We start from the raw sequence: 13719 nt of genomic DNA, 5'->3' as shown, positions 1-13719 counted from the left end.
CTTAAACGCGTCACCTCTTTTCTTTAAATAAATTGTTGTGAAACCTGCTTTATATTCCCTTATTTATTTCATACACAGCAGAATATTAATATTATTTTACATGCTGGAATACATTCTCGGCTTCATCATCGCCTACATCATCATGGCTCAAAGCATCCCCCAGAATGTCATCCACGGACTCCAAAGTATGCTCCCACCATACGAACGCTCAGAAGACCAGAATGGAAAAGAGCCAGCTTCTCCAGAAGATGAGATACGGCCCATCGACGTGGTAATCGCCCGCGTCATGCTCACAAAGGGCACTAAGCTTCCCCCAGACGTTGTCGACATCATCTTCGATTTCGCAGAGTACTGGGCTCATTCAAGCAACGAGGTTGACTATATCCTCCAACAACAAAGTCCCCTCACCGTCAACGGCGGAAGCCCTCTGCAGAACAAATTCATGGTACGTGTTGTCTGTCAGCAGAGACATGGGATCTAGACTAACACCTGTCTTTAGCTTCGGTCTTACCCTGTGGGTCTGACTGGTCTTCAAGGCAGACAAGCGCTTGCTGAGATCCTGGCGTATGACATGACCGAGGCGAAGCCTCAGAAGTTGGAGAAGGAGCATGAAAAGGATTACTTTGAAGCATTGGCGAATTATCCTACGCCTAGGTTGCAGTATCCTGTGAGAAAGGTGGTTTTTACCATTCGGAGTCACGATCAGGGGTGGTGTAGTGAGCCGGAGAATCGAGGCACGTTTAATGGGTCTTGGACGTGGTTCGAGGCTGGGTTGGAGAGGTTTGATGCTGAGCAGATCTGTAAGTTGAACAAACCTGGAAGGAACCGAGACTGGACTACACCGAACGTTCTCTCGTGTTTTCCTCCTCTACCCTGGCGCTCCTATGCTAATATTTCCAGGCGATCCGGTATGTACCTACGATGTCCGGTACAAGTCAAACACCTCAGAGGCCGTACCTCTTCCCGTCTGCGCTCTCCGTCCTCTCTACCCGGAAATTGAGCCAAATGCTGAAAAGAAGATGAGCTACCATCATCCCCTGCAACCGCAAGACAAATGGGTCATCCAGCACAACAAGACAGCTTCCCGCACGTGGCAGGATCATGTGGTGACGTGGACATGGCAAGACAACGTCAAGCCCGAGTCTGAAGCTGCTGAGAAGATGCATAAAGAGACGGGCAGAGGTCGAGACACAGCCGACGGGTCGTTTGTCAGGGATTTGAAGATGGGAGATGTGATTACTATCTGGGCCAAGGCGAGATTCACTGCGTGGGTGAATCATGTGGAGTCAGTCAAGATTGACGTCTACTGGGCTGTTTAGGGGTTCTTTGAAGGGTATAACGCATGCAAAATTATTATTTGGAGTTCATCATGACTTATAAAACGGTTACTGGCTTGCCGTCAATAAAAATATGTGAAATATATTCTTTCTAATAATTCCATTTCTAAATATATACTTGAATCGTCGACCGGGCATCACCAGTAAGCATGCAGTTCTCTAAACCTGCACAGCCTTACCAGGCTCGCCCTTGTCAACACTGCAAACGCTCGAGCAAGTAGCACCGTCTGTGCGTCCACTCAAAAGCTCAATCCACTGGATCTGCTGGTACGCAGCACCGCCCTCGGGAATAGTACCAGTCCAGGTGTCGCCGTTGCTCCAAGCATTGAAGCTAAGCGTCGCAGGGTCCCGGGGCACCTGGAACGAGTTGCGCCAGAGCTCCTTGTCGTTGACCCTCCAGATCGTCGTGTCGGGTGTCCAGTCAAGAGTGTGCTTGGCCCAGGTAGACCATGTAATACCATCAGGAAGGGCAGCGCCGAGGTGAGCGCCGTCAACTTCGCCGCCTTCAGAGGTGTATGAGGGCTGGTTCGTGTAGTGGATAACGTTGGGGGGATCCTTGGTGAGGACCTCGATGTCGGCTTCTTGGACAGATGCGAGGTCTTCGCCGGCGCGATACGTAAACATGGCTGTGCAAGCACCAGGCGAACCCTTGGTACGAGCATACATGCGCAGCGAAACATACTGATGCTTCACCATAGACTCAAACTCGGACGCAGTCTGAAATCCATTATGTCTCGCAGTTCGCATAGTCAACCACGTATCACTCGCAGGAGACTCATCATTGTTCTCCTCGATGTACAAGTTGTTATAAGTGTTTTGCATAGGAAACTCCTCGTTTCCATTGTTCCACTTCTGAGCACCCCACGTTTTGGAGAAGTCGGACTCCCAGTTGAAGAAATCGGATGTGAAGCCGGCTTCGGCGTTGCCCTGGATCGAGTCGATCAGGGCAGGAACGCCGGCGTGTTGGGAGAGGGAGCGGAAGTCAAAGAAGCTGTGGTCTTTGTAGTATTGGCCTTCTGTCATGTAGCAGTCGCATGATGGGTTCTGGGCGAGGGCCAGGGGGGCGACGGCGAGGAGAGATGCGAGGATGGACTTGGAAGGCATGATGGGCGAGTTGAGTGAGGTGATGGTGAGTGAGGTTATTCTAGACTAGATTGCGAGTCAACTTTATATATCTTTCCTTTGTAGAAGGGATTATAGTATCCATATCGCTGCTCTGATCCGATTGATCCATATACGTGAACAACCAAGGTTCAGCACCAAAGTCCCATAGCACACGAATTATTTTCTCCAGGTGATAGGTGCGATCAGACTCGAGGGATCAGATACCTTGTCGCGGTAGGAAATTAAACTCATGGCGGCGGACCCACGAGCTTATACTCGTTGAAGTTAAAGGGTAAGGGGTAGGTATAAAGCCAAGAGTAGAGAGTAAGCTTGAATGTAACGGTGACGGAGCTTGGCATTGTTCTTTATAGACGAAATCCTCAGTTCTGCTTGGCTAGTCAGCCCTGCAAGGCACTTTGGTAGGAATTTAGATGGTTAATGGGAGCTGGATCCATGTTGCGTCTAGGGGCTGTGTTGGCGGTGGAGAGGATTTTGGAGGGATCGCCAGGTTATCTGTGGGTAGGGACGGGCTGGATAAAGGTTTCCAGCCGATTGAGTGAGAAGTCTAGGGCCGGTATTCAGATTTACTTTTACGCGGACGGGAGCTGTATGTCTTTGCTTGGAAGGGAATGAGGTTGAGCTTGGGTATCTATATCATCTAACAGCCTTCGCATCAAATCCCCCGGCCTTGGCCACCACTGTCTTTACTGATAGTGAAAGACTTGTACAGAGTACGAGACTGGAGATGAGATGAAAATATCGCGTTCTAGAGAAACTCGCTCAGCAGAGTCTTTCGAAGCTGCTTTGGACATGGTCAATCGTTCTGAGGTTTGAACTACATCTTGTTGTCGTCGATGCCTTGATGCAATCCTCAAACAACACACTCCGTCTCTACGTCATTCTTCAAATGAGACTGTCCCAAATGTTGTGTAGGTCACAGTCCCAACAGTCCTGCCAAGTAAACGCCCGGCCGAGTCGGGCCCGATCCGGTGTCTCCAAGCCTCCGGTACGGACCGAGAACAACGGTAGTCTAACGTCATTATATGGATCGCCGATTCAAGCTTCAATCTTGTAGTCAAGTTGATCATCCGTCATGTCATCCCCTCACACTAACAGTAGCGTAGCGCAGCCTCTAGTGTTGGTGAGATCTGGGGAAAACTGGGAATAAGCATACGTTGGTAGTAAACGCCACCAACTCAACAAGTCAAGAAGCTTAAACATAAAAACTCAAGTCTTGATTGATATATGTTCATTGTTGGTCAGCATTTCACGAGACGTACGTGGTGTTGCTTGCGCGTCTCTGTCTAAAAGAAGCTTAACGAAACTCAAACTGAAAGATAAGGCGGAGCAACGTTCCCGTAAGCAAAGCAAAAAAGCAGGCATTTCGAGACGTCACCGCGTTGCCGACCAATCCGCGTCAAAAGATTTGTCGCAAAAGTTCCAGGACAACAACCCAAAGACGACGCTCGATTGCGTCTGTCTTTTCCATCATCATCATCGTCATAATTTATGTCGTTCCTTACTATGATATAATAACATTCTCTTTAACTTGCGATCGTCAATTGTCGCGAAAAAATAGCATTCGTTTGTTGCGCGTATTTATTTGCTTCACCATGGCGACGCGCGACTACGTAGACCCCGAGACACAAGTCGCATCGGAAGAATCACCCCTTTTACAAAATACTTCACCTCAGCAAGATGGACCGTCAAAGGCATTTCGACGACGCGCCTTGGGTATGTGCATGATGGCACTGCTCATGGTGGAAGTAAGCCAATTCATCATGACTCCGCCTACCAAAAAGATTATCGAGGATATTATCTGTCGCCAACATTATCCGGACCATGATATCAAGTCTTACTGGGTAGAGGATGCACGCTGCAAGGATAGCCCCGTGCAAAAGACTCTGGCTATGGTCCAGGGTTGGGCGCAGGCGTTTGAGATGGGAGTTCGTAAGTCAGGATGTTTTGTTTTGGTGGACCTCGGCTTACAAATTGTAGCAATCTTGACGCAGTTTCCATATGGTATTGTAGCTGACAAGTATGGAAGACGGCTTGTCTTGTTCTTGGCAATGCTTGGATGCTGTCTTTCCACCTTTTGGGTCATGATAGTTTGTGAGTGGTTCTCAATCGCAACTTGTGACATGCGCTGACAAGAATTCAGTACTCTTCCCAGACATATTTTCTATATGGGCCATTCTAGGCGATAGTGTCTTCTTCCTCATCGGCGGTGGAGGTCAGATGGCTGTTGCAATGGTCTACACCATCGTAGCCGACGTTGTGCCCGTTGCCGAACGAACAGACATGTTCTTCCGTCTAGTCGCCCTCGTTCTAGTCTTCAACGTCATCTTCAACCCCATCTCTGCATGGCTTCTTGAATACGACCCTTGGCTGTCCATGTGGATAGGGTTTGGCTTCATGGTCTTTGGAACGCTGTGTATTCTCCTCATCCCTGAGACGATGCACCTGAGACGCAAGGATGACGATGAGAGACACGACGAAAATGAGCAGGCTGATGGCGAGAGGAAGGGTGTTTTGAAGCAGGCTTGGTTCAGCATCAAGAACGACATGCAGCATGTGTGGAGGTTCATCTTTGCTTCCAAGAGTATCATGATGCTCATGTTTTCTGTTGCGTTGTTTGTTCCGACGAGGATAACACTTACGGGAGTGATGCTGCAGTACATGTCGAAGCGGTTCGACTGGTCATGGTCAAAGGTGAGTCGCTCGCAGATTCTCTGGTACAAATTGCTAACCCATGATAGGCTACATATATATCAACAATCGGCATTATTGCGACAGTTGTTTGCTATCTCATCATCCTACCAGTCACATCAGAGTCTCTCAACAAGTCTCCTCGCTACAAGTCACGCCCTATCGCAAGAGACCTTTTGCTTGCCCGTGTCACCATCGCAATCATGACGGTCGGATTAATGATAATGGGCGTAGCTGGAAGTCCATGGTTGTTTATCATTTCTCTCATCATAGTCAGCGTCGGCAATTCGTTTGTTGCGCTCAGCAGAGCTTTGCTCAATGCTCTAGTTGAGCCGCATACCATCGCCACGCTAAACACTACTGTTTCGCTTGTTGAAGTGATGATGGGTATGACTGCGCCAGCTATGAGCTGGCTCTTGGCCAAGGGCATCGAAATGGGCGATGCATGGATGGGATTGCCATTTGTTATTACTGGCGTGTTGGCTGTGATGACAACTGTTATGCTTTTTGCTGTGAGGCTTCCTTCGTCTGGCATTGCTCAAGCTCATGTTGGATGAGTTGGAAGTTTACATTTTAAGTTATCATATTCTCATATATAAATATATTTTATTAAATAAGCGGAATGATTTGTTGATGGATCTTTTTATACTTCATCAAGTGCTTTATTAGACCTCCATTAAGCTGCCTTATCGATAAGCCCACCCCGCGGCTGCCTGCTCCACATCAGCTTCTGGATCTAAACCAACAATCATCATTCATCAACCTTCAATTCAATCAACTCTTTGTTCCGCCATACTTCGACCTTGCCATCACGATTGTATCGCAACCTACCAGACGCTTATAATCTAATTCCTCCACCACACCTCATTCACCATGTCAGACGACGAGGATTTTATGCAAGAGTCGGATGAGGAGCAGTACGAACCCCAGCTCTACAAGCGCAGCGCCTATAACTAATTGCGATAGGTACGATTTCGAGTACGAAGAAGACGACGACGAAGAGACGGGCGATGTCGATATCGAGAACAAGTACTACAACGCCAAGCAGCTCAAGCTGTCCGACCCAGAAGATGCCATCTCCGAATTCCTAGGCATTCCGCCACTCGAAGACGAGAAGGGAGAATGGGGCTTCAAAGGTATAAAGCAGGCCATAAAACTTGAGTTCAAGCTGGGTCAATACGACAAGGTTGGTTGTCCACACTTTGCGCGGTAATTCATGCTAACAGAGTAGGCTGCTGAGCACTACGCCGAGCTCCTCACATACGTCAAGTCAGCTGTCACGCGGAACTACTCCGAAAAGTCCATCAACAACATGCTCGACTACATTGAGAAAGGCGCAGACGGTCCCGAGGCTGTCAAGTGCATGGAGCAATTCTATTCCCTCACACTCCAGAGCTTCCAGAGCACAAACAACGAGCGCCTATGGCTCAAGACCAACATCAAGCTAGCGAAGCTGCTCCTCGACCGAAAGGAGTACACGGCCGTCTCCAAGAAACTTCGGGAACTACACAAGACCTGCCAGAGAGAAGATGGCAGCGACGATCCCAGCAAGGGTACATACTCGCTTGAGATCTACGCCCTCGAGATCCAGATGTTCGCCGAGACCAAGAATAACAAACAACTCAAGGCTCTGTACCAGCGCGCCCTCAAGGTCAAATCTGCTGTGCCACATCCCCGAATCATGGGCATCATCAGAGAGTGCGGTGGAAAGATGCACATGAGCGAGGAGAACTGGAAGGAGGCCCAGAGCGACTTTTTCGAATCATTCCGAAACTACGACGAAGCGGGCTCTCTACAGCGAATCCAAGTTCTGAAATACCTCCTATTGACCACTATGCTGATGAAGTCCGACATCAACCCCTTCGACTCCCAAGAGACCAAGCCCTACAAGACGGACCCCCGAATATCGGCCATGACGGACTTGGTGGACGCTTATCAACGGGACGATGTTCACATGTACGAAAAGGTGCTGCAGCGTAACCAGGACATTCTGGACGACTCGTTTATCGCTGAAAATATTGATGAAGTCACGCGAAACATGCGAACCAAGGGCGTGGTTAAACTGATTGCACCCTACACCCGCATGAAGCTGTCGTGGATTGCCAAGCAGCTCAAGATCTCCGAACCCGAGGTCCAAGACATTCTTGGTTTTCTTATTATTGACGGCAAGATCAACGGTCGAATAAATCAGCAAGAGGGACTCTTGGAGATTACGTCTGATGCAGATGCCGAGCGCATCGCAGCTCTCCAGGGACTCACGAGTTCTATTTCTGAACTGTTTGGCGCTGTCTTTAGAGACGGCGATGGTTTCCGCAACATTGAGCATTCGGCTGCGGACGAGCAGAACATAGAAGGAGGTCTCTTACTCGGAAAGGTAGGCAGGCCTGGAGGCCAACACCGCGGGAAGAAGGGCAAGATCGCTGCCGCAGCGGCTTGGGCTTGAAGGGGGTCTTGCTAGTGAAGAGATTAATTGCCGTTCAGAAGAACAAAACACCTGGTGGTATCCGCAAATCGTCCGTCTCGCCCGTCCGTGTTTGTCGGGGTTTCCAGTTTCACTCAATCTGCCCCTTGCTGGATCGAGAAAAGAAGCAAATCTTGTTACCTGGTGTCCTGCGGGTGCCTCCGTGTTTGGGCATGCGTCGACGGGATCTCGCATAGTACGAGGCTTTTTGCAACGGTTCATCGCGTTGAATCATGGCCGCCACCCGGGTAACAGCATCGACTACGGGCCAGTTGTTTTTGAAGGACAAGAGAGAAAAAGAGCATGACGGGGAGGGAGTAAAGAACCCAAGGCCGAAGTGACGCCGTCTTCGGACTTGATCCCCTGTTTTCCCCGTGCAACAGCATGAGTCTTTGACGAGTAATGTGTTTTATTTTATCATCTATACTATAGTACAAGAACCATAGAGCCTGTTTGGCAGATAAGCAAGACCTTGTCACCAATGCAGATTTTTACCTCTGTGAGAAAAGGTTTAACGATTCGTCTTCCTTGGAAATTGTAATCGCTGATCTTTCACCTCCTTTTTCTCTCTTTCGCCTTTGACGCAACAAAGACAAGAAAAAAGACATGGTTGATGCAACGTCGTCGGGTTACACAAGACGGGACTTGAAGCTGCGAGGGGTAAAGCGGCATTACATGGGGGGGCGACGCAGATGCGGCTGACACCTTGTTCTGTTTGTCACGGTTTTTTATTACTGGGAGTGTGAGTGTACAGCAGAGAAAGAAAGAAAAGAGGATGATCTTTTTGCTGGTTATGGGGAGATGGGCCATGTCGTTTACTTTGAGCCCGTTTGATACGGCTGCTTGTATGTATGTATGTATGTATATATGTATGTATGTATGTATATATGTATGTATGTATGTATGTATGTATGATGGCTGGATCTCGGCGGGAGGCTGCATCGACGATGTATACCTGATGCATTGAGAGAAGAAGAGTCGTCATTCGGTGCACAATCAATGTAAATCTTATTATAAAGAGATACGAGGGCATGTAGTGAAGTCGTACAGAGAGGTAGACTGAGTACTCCCTACTGTAGGCTGGCTTTGACATGTCATTTTTATACTGTTGGTGGCGGATAGCTTTTTGTCTCCCCGAGGGGTGGTGACCTTGCGAGAAGTGCAGATTAGTGACGCAAGGGGTTAAGCAAAAAGTAAATGAGTGAAAGGATTCTGTGTAGACGGGAAGAAACACGGGTTGGAATGTTTGTCTGATGCAGATTCACAATAGCTAATGGTCCAAGTACTATGAAGGCTTGGTGTTGGATAAGTATCGTGGTTTGTTCCCGTGAACCCGGTGTTGGATGAGACATGGACATGCACAATTGCTTTTTCCCCGTTCGTGTATTTTATGACTTGTTCTATCTATCATGATATAAAATAATATGTATGCAGATGTATGTAGGTATGGGCCTGGAAGTGGTACGTAGATCGTGGCTTATTATCACGGTGTGGTGTGTGACAGCTGAAGAAAAAGTGGCTGTCATCGGAACAAGCTCCCGTTGAATAATTATCATATGATACCAAGAGATCTATTTCAGCTCAAAAAACAACAAGGTGTATTGATTGATGGAATGGATATTCAGGTACATAACAGAATAAAAAAAGGATCCTCGCAGGGAACGGAACAGGTCAGCCGAACAAACGGCACAGCACACGGCACGGAATTCTACAGTAAAAAGAGAGGTGATGTTATTTTCTCATTCCCACGTTGTCAAGAAGAAGAAAAAAAGAAAGAAAGAAAGAAAGAAAAAAAACATGCTGCTTATGCCGCCCAATAATTCGATCCAACTGCCTTTTTTTTTTGGGTGGGTGGGTGACACAGCAGGTTGTTTAGTCACACCCCTCCCTCCCTTTGAAGGCAACGGTTTTAATGGCGTACTTTGTTGCTTGACAGGTTTTGATCTAGGCGTGGCAGTTAATTAATTAGAGAGAAAAAGGGACCTGGCATGGCTTGCAATACAGAACCAACAGTCAATAGTTGTATGGTCTACTAAGTTGACAGTCACCCCCCTCTTCACATTCCTTGCCAAGACTGGGCTCTGGGTTACAAGGCAGGGGTTCAGAACACACTATCCATTCATTTATTGCCACAAGGTCTGTTTGGTACAGTGCAGTAATAACTCAAGTTCCTTGCATCAAAGACCGTTGTAAGAATCTTTTTTGTTTAAACTTTGTTTCTTTTATCCCTCGTATCTTTTTTTTTTGAGTTTAATATTACGGAGCATTTATCCACAAGTTCCCGTCAGCGGGCCGTCTTCCGATAGGCAAAGGCTGTACGGAGCATGGATAATAGGTTGATTGGATGAGTGCAGACTCCCAACTTTGCAGATACAGGTACAAACACAATCTACACTGTAACTAACGGTAATAATCGTATCACTGCCCGCGGCAACAGAAAGGATACAGACAAAACTCGCTAAGTGATGAATGATGCTACCTTGAATGTGGTTCCCGGGGAACAACGGGTTTAATTGCCCAGGCGTCTTGGCGTTGCTTTTAGATGTGTTTTGGATATTCCCCACTTGAGTTAGTGATGGACGGGAAACTCCATTGTGAACGATTCGATCGCTGTACTAGAGAGATGTGATTCATGCTAACTACCTAGACTAATGTATAGAGGAGAGGTGATGATGGGTGATGGGTGTTGGTGAACCAATGGTATTGTCAGTAAAAGCGGCAGATTACTTTACCATGGATAGCTATGGGATGGGTTGGATTACAATATAGACACTCTATGCATTAATTAATACATCAAATACTCATCAACTATTATGAACTCATACTCAAAGTTATGCAATCCATCAACACTCCTACCTACTCCGTAGGCGAGTACAACACGGCTCATCTCGAGTCTTGGCATCTTCGTTCCTGGCCGTATCAACTTACAGCTGGTCTATCTTACGCGATCTTTAGTTCAAATCCTTCACTTTTTATTACCGCCGTAATTACCTCTAGCCGACCGACTAACTTTTACTATCTACGCTATCGTTTCTTGCCGTGTGCTTTGTCTAGATATAGTAGCCTCTTTGCTTACTCAAGTTTGCACCCCGCGAATCGATCTTGATGCTCTACCTCCACTACGATACAGCTAGTTAGCCGCCTTATCATTAAAGATGTTTCGTTTTTTGGTCTGGCGGCACAGGCGTTAGCTTAATCCTTCCGTGCCGCAGGTAGTAAGTATCATCATCATCGACGTAATCGAGACAGGCTCAACGGGAGATCGTCATGGAAAGAAGTAACAAAAACTTCACCAACCGTTTAATGAACCCAATCCTTGTTTTTTGTCTACTGCTCATCTCTTTGTGGAGTACGATCCACCATAAAGCGATCATCACATCACGTCTACTCTGCTCCATCACGCCTAACGTTACCTAGCCAAAAAAGAGATGCCAAGCTGAGCGTGCCTGCCACGAGGTGGGATGGAGATGGGGACGGTACCTTGTTTTGTCTAGACCCAGGAGGAGTCGAGAACATGGCACCTCTTTTTTTCTGTGCCTCGGGTCTAGAAGATGCAGATGCAGATGCTAATGCTGACAGTTGAGCTAATTGCTGGTCTTGGTTTTGTCTGTATTATTAGCTCAAGCTTCCTTTCGTCAGTCAATCAATCAATCAATCAAGCTCAGGAATACATACCTACATACTTGCATACCAGATTAAACCACCCCTCTGTAGGTACTCTGTGTCACCTCCTCTGGCCTGTCCTACATGCACGAAACCATCTCTCGTGTCACCACACACTCTCTCCCTCATGCCGTAGCTAGCCCATCCAATCCGTGTCTGCTTGACTGAAAAGACGGAGCTTCGAGATAGTCTTTTTCCCGTCCTGCATTTGCCAGGTTGCATTGGGCAAGATTGACTTCCCGGGGATTTCTTTTTTAGCGTTGTCCATGCTTTCTTTTTGCTGCTGTCAATCGTTCGATGATCATCCATGTTTGCAAGCCATAATACAACATTCTATCATTGCTGTCTCGGGTTCTCTTCCTCCCATCATTTAAACCTGTGCCGCAACTCGAGTAGAGTGTAGTAAAAAACAGCCCCGCCCGCGGGTCCCTTTTCCAATTCCCCCTCACTCCGCCCCCTCTTGGGTCCTGTGAATCTTTCTCGCTACAGTGCCAAGGGCCAAGGGTACAGCTTCCGTTTAGTTGTAAGCTCAGACTGAGACTCTCTCTCTCGCCTAACAAATCCACGCCCGCAAGATAACACACACGTTGATCCCCGACGCTAGAATTACCCGCGGGGCCACACCCGTGCTGTCTTTTTGATCGCAGAGTCCAGTCCAGCCCAGCCTATGAGTCCAGTTCAAACCACCCCTGCCAGCTGGACCATAGTAACCCCTGCTCTCCAATCCCTGCAGTGAACCACCCCCCTCCCCCGGGGCCCCATTGGAGAGCGTTTGGGTTTACCTGAACGGCCACCGGCCAGCACCCGAAGAGAGAAAGAGAAAAAGAGGAGGGGGAGTGAAGTCGGTGTCCGTCTAGGTTCAGGTTCTTGATCCACCACAGAGCGTCGTGACAGGGCACTACAGCAGTGAGATAGCAGTATCAGACGGGTGGCTCGTCCGCCGTTGCCTGCCCTGAGCACCTAAAAGCGCCATGCTCCCCATCCTTTTGTTAATGGGGTTGTGTGCCTCATCTTCCAATCCCATTCTCTTTATTTTCTTGCACTCCATTCATAGAGTATTACTGCGTGTGACTTGGGAGAGAGAAATAAAGAGAGTGAATAGACCAAAGTGATAGGCAACCTACCCATCCCCAGTAAGAGAGGGACCATCCATCCATTCATTGCCATTGCCTTGATTTCTCTCACCACCATTACATACACACACTATTACTACTACGACTCTACTACCTACCATTACCTGTTATTACTTTCTACTCCTCCACTTCTTCTTCGTCATCCTCTTTCCTCGAGGGCATGTTTCAGCCTCAACCCACGCCTTTTGCCTCCTCCAGCTTCGCGTCGTATGGCCTAGCTTCCAACTTGGACTTTGGCTTTCCCGTGTCCGCTGGAGGTGGAGGTACTAACACTGCTGCGACCACCGCTGGTACTGCCACAACCAACGCTACCACTACGGCCACTTCCACCGCTGGATACTACAACCCTTCAGCGCCCTCACAGCAGCAGCAGCAGCAGCAGCAGCAGCAACTTGCCCAGTCGCATTCACAGCTGCAATCGCAATCGCAATCTCACACTCATCAACCACAACAACAATTACCTTTGCACCACCAACACCAGAACCAACATCCGCCCCAGCCGCATCTTGTTCACCACCAGCATATTTCCCCTCGACAACAACAGCTTTCCACCTCAGCCGCACCTCCCCCCTCATCGCCCTACTCCAACTCTGCCTCTGCTTCTGTTTCTACGCCTTCGCAAACCTCAAACTCAAACCCTTCTTCCTCACCAAGCTTAGCGCAACTTCAGAACCACACAAGACTACACCAACACCGCCACCAGCAATACCCAACCCAGGTGGTGCTCAAGATGGAGGATCAAGGCCAGCACGGCATGGCCGCCCAGCAGGATGCTGCTCGTCACTATCAGCCTGTTCTCGAGGTAAATCGCGACTCTTACGATTCTGAGTGGCAGCTGTTCATCACCCTGCGCGTCATTTTGTGTTTCTTCGCTGACCTCTTTTTTGTATCTAGGGCCTCAAAGTTGGGAACAAAATCCTCAGCGATGCCATTACCAACGAGTACGCAAAGGCTGACCCTGTTTACGTTGAAAAGACAATCGTACGTTGATCCAAAACACGCCTCATGGTTACTTTTGCTTTTGCCTTTGCCGTTGCTTTTTCTGTCCTGATTTCTAACGTCGCATGATCCCAGGCCCTCCCCCAGACCTACTCTCACTATCGCCCTATTATGGGCGACGGCAACTGTGGTTGGAGAGGTAAGTCAGCCAACTCCCCGCTTCTTGTTCAACATTGCTCTGCCGCTTTGAAACATGTCCTGCCACCAATGCGATGCTTGCTTGCTTGCCATCCTTTTTTCTGCCCGCCTGCATTGCATTGTCATGTCTTGTCTCGGCAGCCCCTGTGACATGTAAAACTCGCGCTAACCTTTG

At 48.3% G+C, this 13719-nt stretch overlaps 6 protein-coding genes across 6 annotated transcripts; 4 read left to right on the top strand and 2 right to left on the bottom strand.

Annotated features, from left to right (window-relative positions):
- Positions 1-65: 65 nt before the first annotated feature.
- FGSG_00185 (uncharacterized protein) lies at positions 66-1413 on the top strand. Its single transcript, XM_011317499.1, has 3 exons — positions 66-445; positions 500-800; positions 901-1413. Exons 1-3 carry the CDS (start codon positions 143-145, stop codon positions 1317-1319), a joined length of 1023 nt encoding a protein of 340 aa, XP_011315801.1. The 5' UTR covers positions 66-142; the 3' UTR covers positions 1320-1413.
- Positions 1414-1496: 83 nt separating this feature from the next.
- On the bottom strand, positions 1497-2441 carry FGSG_00184 (uncharacterized protein; the record flags this gene model as incomplete). Its single annotated transcript, XM_011317498.1, has 1 exon — positions 1497-2441. One exon carries the CDS (start codon positions 2439-2441, stop codon positions 1497-1499), a length of 945 nt encoding a protein of 314 aa, XP_011315800.1.
- Positions 2442-4054: 1613 nt separating this feature from the next.
- Positions 4055-5707, top strand: FGSG_00183 (uncharacterized protein; the record flags this gene model as incomplete). Its single annotated transcript, XM_011317497.1, has 5 exons — positions 4055-4175; positions 4209-4391; positions 4440-4553; positions 4642-5153; positions 5201-5707. 5 exons carry the CDS (start codon positions 4055-4057, stop codon positions 5705-5707), a joined length of 1437 nt encoding a protein of 478 aa, XP_011315799.1.
- A 316-nt stretch (positions 5708-6023) lies between these two features.
- Positions 6024-7593, top strand: FGSG_00182 (COP9 signalosome complex subunit 2; the record flags this gene model as incomplete). Its single annotated transcript, XM_011317496.1, has 3 exons — positions 6024-6067; positions 6117-6336; positions 6382-7593. The coding sequence occupies 3 exons, from the start codon at positions 6024-6026 to the stop codon at positions 7591-7593; spliced, it is 1476 nt and encodes a 491-aa protein (XP_011315798.1).
- Positions 7594-11155: 3562 nt separating this feature from the next.
- Positions 11156-11583, bottom strand: FGSG_00181 (uncharacterized protein; the record flags this gene model as incomplete). Its single annotated transcript, XM_011317495.1, has 2 exons — positions 11156-11202; positions 11295-11583. The coding sequence occupies 2 exons, from the start codon at positions 11581-11583 to the stop codon at positions 11156-11158; spliced, it is 336 nt and encodes a 111-aa protein (XP_011315797.1).
- A 984-nt stretch (positions 11584-12567) lies between these two features.
- Positions 12568-13397, top strand: FGSG_11700 (uncharacterized protein; the record flags this gene model as incomplete). Its single annotated transcript, XM_011317494.1, has 2 exons — positions 12568-13209; positions 13302-13397. 2 exons carry the CDS (start codon positions 12568-12570, stop codon positions 13395-13397), a joined length of 738 nt encoding a protein of 245 aa, XP_011315796.1.
- Positions 13398-13719: the final 322 nt, after the last annotated feature.

Source organism: Fusarium graminearum, chromosome 1 (assembly GCF_000240135.3).
Source record: "Fusarium graminearum PH-1 chromosome 1, whole genome shotgun sequence".
Classification (NCBI taxonomy): Eukaryota; Fungi; Ascomycota; class Sordariomycetes; order Hypocreales; family Nectriaceae; genus Fusarium; species Fusarium graminearum.
This window is presented reverse-complemented; position numbering and strand designations above follow the sequence as displayed.

What these genes read in the sequence shown, in the direction of transcription:
- FGSG_00185 (XM_011317499.1), top strand. Translation starts at nt 143, where the DNA reads ATGGCTCAAAGCATCCCCCAGAATGTCATCCACGGACTCCAAAGTATG. An exon ending in CTCTGCAGAACAAATTCATG is followed by an intron (nt 446 to 499) that starts GTACGTGTTGTC and finishes ACCTGTCTTTAG; the next exon opens with CTTCGGTCTTACCCTGTGGG. An exon ending in GTTTGATGCTGAGCAGATCT is followed by an intron (nt 801 to 900) that starts GTAAGTTGAACA and finishes TAATATTTCCAG; the next exon opens with GCGATCCGGTATGTACCTAC.